The 8380-nt window shown below is 31.2% G+C and overlaps 2 protein-coding genes across 2 annotated transcripts; one reads left to right on the top strand and one right to left on the bottom strand.

Moving 5' to 3' along the window:
• The first annotated feature begins 1935 nt into the window (after window positions 1–1935).
• On the top strand, window positions 1936–2588 carry LOC116337217 (serine protease persephone-like). Its single transcript, XM_031761613.1, has 3 exons — window positions 1936–1989; window positions 2069–2203; window positions 2394–2588. Exons 1-3 carry the CDS (start codon window positions 1936–1938, stop codon window positions 2586–2588), a joined length of 384 nt encoding a protein of 127 aa, XP_031617473.1.
• An 836-nt stretch (window positions 2589–3424) lies between these two features.
• Window positions 3425–5704, bottom strand: LOC116337218. Its single transcript, XM_031761614.1, has 7 exons — window positions 5531–5704; window positions 5342–5374; window positions 5089–5250; window positions 4869–4937; window positions 4240–4455; window positions 3594–3623; window positions 3425–3507 (listed from the first exon to the last, which is right to left on the bottom strand). The coding sequence occupies exons 1-7, from the start codon at window positions 5676–5678 to the stop codon at window positions 3425–3427; spliced, it is 741 nt and encodes a 246-aa protein (XP_031617474.1). The 5' UTR covers window positions 5679–5704.
• Between the last annotated feature and the right edge of the window lie 2676 nt (window positions 5705–8380).

Consider the following 8380-nt stretch of genomic DNA (forward strand, 5'->3'; position numbering starts at 1 on the left):
CTTCCAACCGCTGCATGAGGGCGAAATTTCTGCGGACTCTTCCTTTCCTTCCTTCTTTCCTTCCCAACAACAATAACACGTATTTATTTATTGGTGATAGTATTTGAATACGACAAATGAATCAACATAGAACAACTTCACCTGCTTCGGCAGGTGCCGTTTGCGACGTTTCATCCTCTTGAAACGTTCATCAGATCGTCACCGTAGCTGACGGTTTTGGTCTTGGAGCTGACGGATACGGCCTTGGAGCTCACGGACCTGTTGCTGATGCAACCGAAGTGGAACAGTTTGTTCCACTACTAAGGGTGGCCGGATTACTAAAAAAAACGTTTAGTTTTAGTTTTCGCAGCACGGGAATGCCAAAAAGAACGTACTAGAATTATATAATTCGGAAATATTCCGTAATATGTTGAAATAATTTGGAATAAGCGCCAACGTATATGTCAACAAATATGCTGTACTGTTCACAGAAACATTAAATTTTCAATTTGTCGGCACCGAAACATTTCAATATTTTTGTGAATATATTACTTTTCCGGACACACCTAGTTGTGTAAGGTAAAGTATTGGAATCGGTCGAAAAATTAACACACATAAAAAATGTGTTTTCTGTGTGTTTTTGGGGCCAGTGACGCTGTACGCAAAAATTTGTTAACACGATAAGTTTCAAAGAAGAAAAGTAATTCAAAATCTGACTTCACGAATATGATTATAGTTTTACGATAAGAATAACTTTCGACACACTTTTCATACAAAAATTTCGAAAAAATTGGATTTTTGTATGGAAGCCATGCTTGTATGATATCGTAATGAGCTGAAAGTTTGCACAGGCTATTTTTATCACACAAAAATACCATTCCGAGGGTTTGAAGAGATTTCAATGCATAATGGGGATACCTCCCGAACAAAATTTTGGTTTTTTTGCTCAAAAACGAAAATTTTGTATGAAAGGTACCACTCAATTGTATTGAAATTTCTTCAAACTTTCAGAACATCTGCAAATTTTCACATGATAACGATTTCATACAAGCATTGAAAAGTCTATCAAAAATTGTTTGTATCGCTAAACTACAGATTTACCAGCATTGAAATTGTAATGTTAACATTAACTATTAATGTAATGCTAACATCTAACGTTACAATTTCAATAGCTAATACCGATAATGTCTTGTTACAATAACAATGTCTTACCCGTATTGTTAAAAATCTAACATTAATACTGAGACTTCTCAACACAACTTTAAGTTGAAAATATATTTACAATAGATGGAGTTTGTGTCTGCTCTAAGCTCAGCATTGAAATATATTTCCAACTTAAAGTTGTATTGAAAAGTCTTATTATTAATGTTAGATTTTTGACATTAGCGGCAGCGTTGAGTAACACATTATTATTGTAACGAAGCATTGCCAGTAATGTTATGAGAATAGCAAAAGCTATTACTGGTAATGCTAGAATCTAACGTTACAATTGTAATGAAGTTACTGTAATGCTTCGTTACAATTGTAATGTGTTACTGCAAAATGTAAATCTGTACGCTAAACTAATGTCAGATCGTGTCAGATTCAGTTTTCTCGTGAATTCAAAGAAGCCATAAGAAAACCATAGATTTGTTGCCTAAAACGATAAAAAATAAAATTCACATATAGTTGGCGCTGCATTCTATGCAAACTTGTTTTCCATTGCAACGGACTAAGTGGAAAGTATACACTTATTACATAGAATGTAGCGCCAACTATATGTGAATTTTATTTTTTATCATTTTAGGCAGTAATTTTATCGCGTCTTCAAGTAAAAGATATGTAATAAATGCATGTTGTGGATCACAGTGCGGAAAAGTTCATCTTACGGATGTAAGACATTTTATTGTTGACGCTTCATTTCAGCGCCTGACGTCAGTAATTGTAATTTCATTTGTTTTTTGTTTCAAAATTAGCATGCAGTCAATTTCCCACAGTTCAACGAGTAACATCATATTTTGGCAGAAGAGGGTGAATACCCCTGGATGGTGAAATTGATTGATATTTTTAATTTATTTTCGAAAAATTAAATAAATTTTACTTTTTTTAGGCTGCTATAGGTTACAACGTAAATTTGAAAATAAGTTTTGGATGCGGTGGTACCATAATATCGGAGCGCTATGTAATGACGGCTGCACATTGTGTAAAAGCAGGACGTCCATCGCTATTGGTGCGATTGGGAAAAGTGAGTTCATATACACAGTCCATTTGAAGTGCTTTGTTCGAAAAAAAAATTAAATTTTTTTTTCGAAATAGGTGGATCTTACCGAATCTCACTCAAATTACAAAATAGATTATTATAAGTAATACCGATTAAAAATTTATTGTATAACACAATTTTTTTTTTAAATTGTTATTTTCACTTATCTCTTCAGAATTTCACACGACATCCAAATTATTCGATGAGAACGAATAAGAACGATATTGCATTGCTCCGACTCACAAATAAGATTTCGTTCAACAATAACATTAGACCGGCATGCTTGCACACAGATATGGGTGATATCGTTAATCGAACAAAACTAATTGTGACCGGCTGGGGCATCACTATTACCCCCCTCCCCCTGTGATTTGGATGAGAAATTTTTTTTCGCGAAAATTATTCGAATTTGCTAGAGTTTTTGATTGTAAAAGTGAAGACTTTTTTTTTAGCTCATCAAAGTAGAAAATTGAGGAGAATTCTTTCAATTTCCTAGGTTTTTTGGTTCAGAGTGAATTTTTTCTGATTTGCTTGGGTTTTTCGCGGAGAAAATCGATTTGCTAGGGATTTTCGCCTCAAAAAGTGACTTCCCAAAAAAAAAAAAAACGAAAATGTGTCTGATTTGCTAGAGAAATTTTTGGTTCCGAAAAACCACCCCCCCCTGAAAAATTTAAGATATATAAAAGATATGAGTTCAAGTGAGCGTTCGAAACGAATTTATCGAGTAATTTACAAAATATTTCTTTATTTTGACATAAAAAACAATGAACTTTTTTTAAAATTAAAATGAAAACAAAAGAAAAAATGTTTCAAAGTTTTTAAAATTCTAACAATAAATTTTCTCCTGCGGACCGTAATCCATAATACACAAATTGAAAATAAATTCAAAGAATGAAATACGCTTTTCTGTTGATTTAAGTTTTTCTGCTTTAAATATTTGCCAATGTATTGGTGATCGTACATAGCTAGACATGAAGCTCTAATTTAAAGGATTTCATCAACAACATCACCGACTATAATTAAAAAAAATTATTTAAGAAACTTTTACAGTCAGAGTAGGAAGGAACAGAACGAAAATATTCAATGAACCTGAGACGATGACGTCACCAACGACACCACCTCCTGATGAACCTGAGCCGAAGAGGCCACTGAAGTAACGATTACGCCCTATTTGAATTGAAAAAATGTATTTATTTATTGAGAAACTTATACTTCTCGAATAGAAAGGAACAGTCTTTGTAAGAAAAAATTATTCAATGTACCTGAGCCGGGTAGTTGAGCAACGGAGCCTAAAATTTAGAAGATTTGTTTAAGAAACTCATACCGCTCGAACAGAAAGGAACATAATTTGTTTGTGAAAAAATATCCTATCTACCTGTTCCCAATATATCACATATAAATGAACCTGTTATAATTTCGAAAATTTATTTGGAAAAATTATACCGAATAGAAAGAAAGTCTTTGTTTATAAAAAAATTGTTCAACAATTCTGTTGGTGAATAGCACATGTGAACCGTTGCGAAACAAAGATCCCTTCAGGAAAGTTGAGAAGAAATCTTCAACTTAAACTGGAATTTGAATCAAAGGACTATATATACGATTTGAGAATTAGAGAACAACAGAATGAAAAAAATCGTATTCCTTATCATACAAATCATGATCTGGACTTTTTTCACTGTTTGAGTGTTCTATACAGAGTCTCCGAGAGTTTCATATCAACTTACCTTCTGTAAGCACCTATTGAATAGTGAGGAAATTGGCATTTCGGGCAACAGGCTCGAAATTAGTAAGCACCAGTGAAACATTTCGTAACAAACTTCATCATAACTTATGCTGCAGTTTGTTTCTCAATATTTCATTGTTGTTCTCTAATTCTCAAGTCGTATATATTGTCCTTTGATTCACATCCAAGTTTAAGTTGAAGATTTTTTCTCAACTTTCCTGAAAGGATCTTTGTTTCGCAACGGTTCATATGCCTTGAATATGAATAAATATGCAGATAATAACAATTCTTGAATTACCCATTCCATTGAACAAATCACCCAAAAGAGTATTAAATTGACTATCAGATGCGTTTCCAAAATTTTGAAGTGCAGGAGTATTATAAAACGCACAAAATGACGCAAGACCACCACTAAGAAATTTTTTAAGTGGATCTATCGGAAGTGTAACATAATTGAAACGTCCGTCCTTATTTTTTTGATTACGATCGGAGGGTCTTATTTTGATCGTAGAACCTAATAAAATAATAGTTACTACTATTTATTAGAAATTTTATTATCGAATTACTAAACTTCTTAATGTTTCAATATTTATAAACTAATAAATTCCTAGTAAAAAATAATTATTATTTAGTGATAATTAATATACAAAATTTTTACTAACTGCGTCATTCAATTGGTACATCGAAAGCGTATATGAAATTCACGGAGAATCTATAGAATGCACAAAAAATTAAATTCACACTCATTCTTACTAATAAAAAAATTCTAATTAATTCTCGCATTGTCAGTAAAATTCTGATATATTAATTGTAACTAACAAGTTAGTAATAATTATTATTTATTAACATTTATTAGTTAATAATTATTAAAAATCTCGTAATTTGGAATTTTAAAAAAATTAGTAAAATAATATAAAATTTTGATACCATCTATTATGAAAATAGGAGAATTCTCAAAAATATTCCTTGAACTTGTCTTCAACCAGCGGGCATCGGCTGTAATAATTTAGAAAATTTATTTGAGAAACTTATACGCTCAAATAGTAAAGGAACGGCCTTGGTTTATAAAAAAATTGTTCAATAATTCTATTATTAGGCTATTATTAATATGAATGAATATCTAAATAATAACAATTCTTTGAATTACCTTTTTCAATCACACTATCAGCCAATAGACGAATTAAACTAGCAAGAATAGTGTTTACAAAAACTTGAGCTTTGTTATCTTTGTTATTATTGAGAAATAGTTGAACTAGGCGATCAGCGGTCTTCATTGAATCTTTCTTGGAGCAGAGATCATTGAGATAAGCTGTAAAAAATTGGAAAATTTATTTGAGAAACTTATACCGCTCGAATAGAAAGGAACATAATTTGTTTGAAAAAAATAATAATTAATGAACCTTGAATTTCTTTATTTCCATAACCAGGACCACCTGTTATAATTTGAAAAATTTATTTGAGAAACGTATACCGCTCGAAAAGAAAGGAACAGTATTTGTATATAAAATAAATATTCAATGATTCTGTTACCGAATACCATGACCTTCAATATGAATGAAAATTCAGATATTCGTAATTCTTTTAATTACTTTCAATTATATTTTTCCAGTTCTCAAGCACACGACGAAAAAACTTTCTAACAGCCTCCTCACAAAGTTGTTTAGAAGATTTATTGGAACGCAATTCGTCAGCAACACATAATCCGGCAATCAGAAGAACGAAAACACAGAATTTCATTTTAAATTCTAATTTGACGGTTTCAACCAAAGGGTCCAACTGCAGTTGAACATTTAATAATTTTCTGATCAATTCCATCGTCTTTTATAAAAAAATTATCAAACGAAACCAACGATTTGAAATGATGTGGCCCAAAAATAAATAAATGTGTTTTAAAATTTGACAAGCATATTTTGAGCCGGACCTATTCGCCACTGTCGACAGCCAATGAAAACAATTCCGATACTTATTTACAAATGTCTGCACAAATAATCAGCAATTATTCAATTTTTTATTCCCAGGCAATAGGTTCCTTCGATAAAAAAATATAATCTGTTTGTCTCTCTGTGACACAGAGTCTGTATCCAAAAGATAGGTAAAAATAAATTAGACTATTTGCAAATCTCCAGACGACGCACATCCAGCCCATGCAAACAATACGGACTGTAATTGCAAATCTTCGTCGCGGCAATTTGATCATTTTAGATTTACTTTTAACATTTTTTGTGAAGAAATATTTTTCTCTATCGGTCTTCCAGATATGGAGAAAAATACATTTTCTTTTTATCGAATTTTTTTTTTATAGAAATATTGATTGCGTTCTACTGCAATAAACCTTTTATAATCTTCTTACAAAATGCAATGCTTATGAAGCAAATATACGTTTCTAGTGGGAAATAACGAGTGATTGATTGGTATGATTCAGAATAAACTCAATTGGATTTGTATGGGGGAAATTGTAACCGGGGAAAATATGAGCGGTCACCATTTGATTTTATATTTGATTCTAACTATCGGAATTGCTCTGTAATTACAAAATAGATCATGATCCTCTTTTTTGTAGTTCTGTGATTTAGTAGTATTTACAAGTCAGCTAGTTTTAATGTTTTTATCTGTTCTAAAAAATGAGTCATTTTTTTTCAAATCTGTTCACATCTGTATATTGTATAATCTATTTTCTACCAATAAGTCATGCAAAGTGTGGCTCTGATTTTGGGAATAACTGTTTATTGATGCGTCCTCGTTTTTTGTATTTGAATTAAAAAGTTTCCTTTTTGGAATGTTTTTGTTATGATTATTATTACGTAATTTTTTTTACTACATGCAATATACTGCTCTGTTTTTATCGTATGGAATCGTATGCGGTCAGAAGTTCAAGACCACAGAAAATAAGTATTTTTTGATTCTACTATGATTTAATTTCCGGATTAAATTATTCGATTTTTTTTACTTTTGCTCTTGAAATTACATATGAATAATCTTCTGATGTGAATAAAAAGAAATCAGGAAATGACGACAGAATGATGATAATGTAATCTCACTAGTTTACAGCTAATTAAAAGAACGTTTCACATTTTGAAAGTACACACATTGCAATATCTAGGGGCACCGAATGTCAAAAAATAAAGATTATTTCTACTTCTATGCAGTATTTGAAACTCTCGAAATCACTTTATTATGATTGTCATCTGCAAATAATATTCGGAAATCAAATTAAAGGCGCTTTTACAGTTTTGCTCCATGGACACTGGATTTTGAGAGAGCTCTCAAGTGAAAATGTCAAAATATTCATCACAATCTGTAGCATCTTTTATCATGGTGGAATCGGACTGAATGATTACAGATATTTGAATTTAAACGTAAATGTGGTGATCAAAAAAAGGAATAAGCCCGTAGCACAATATGCATGTACATGTAAATTTATCTTTATCAAAATTCAACCGAAATTTTACACTAAATTACGTCTAGATTAAAGTAGAAAATCAGAAGTATTGTATATTTCATTGCGAATAAAAGTATTTACATTCTTTAATAATTCGGACAAATTTCTGATTTATTACAGGCAACAAGAGTGTCTACAACCGCATTTAGACATTTTCCGCATTTCACAGTGCTGCATATCTTGATTGAATAAATCGAGAAGAGAGTATGTTATTCAGCGCTTATAGCTCAGTAATATCTGAATAAAAACATACTCTCCTCTCGATATTTTCAATAGATATAGAGGTATATAATCAACTAGAAACTCAATAAATTTATAGTTTGCAATGCATTAATTCGGCATTCAATCCACATTTTCATTCGCTGAATATGATACGTGTGAATTAGTTATTGAAATAAATTCAACAACAAAGGTAGTTTCAATTTGAGACAGTCACCAAGGCAACGTTTTGTTAACTTAAACGAATGTCTTTGTGGATTAAATTATTTACTTTTTCAAGAGTTTACTTTAGAAAACCAAAGCAAATGAGTAATCCAAATCTGTGCAATTTCAGATATATTCTTCAAATTCACTGAAGGCACTTCATCGACTGGAAGTCTGAGAACGGATATCTGCTTTATATACTGCAATCCGAAATGTTAATTTCATTATGCTGATAATTCCGAATAGGATTTGTTGAAAAAGAGTCTAGAAAAAGACGTTGAAAACAACATTGGAGATTGATTACAATTGCATTTCACTACAATATTGTACATATGTATATTTTTTTGTCGTAAAAAGTTTTCTCGTAAATAATTTTCTGGGTAATGAGTCATAAACGCTGATAATTCTGATGAAATCAAGAACAAAAAAATTCGAATCAAAGTGGACCCACGTCATTGCTTGTATTTATATGCATTTAAGTTTCAAAGCACATATTTATGTTCATATAAGCTATGACGTGTTCATGTAATAAATATGAAATTATCTAATTCTCAGTGACAATATTTCAGAAAATGAA

Source organism: Contarinia nasturtii, unplaced genomic scaffold (genome assembly GCF_009176525.2).
Source record: "Contarinia nasturtii isolate CC-2019 unplaced genomic scaffold, AAFC_CNas_1.1 Cnas_scaffold_220, whole genome shotgun sequence".
NCBI classification, from domain to species: domain Eukaryota; kingdom Metazoa; phylum Arthropoda; class Insecta; order Diptera; family Cecidomyiidae; genus Contarinia; species Contarinia nasturtii.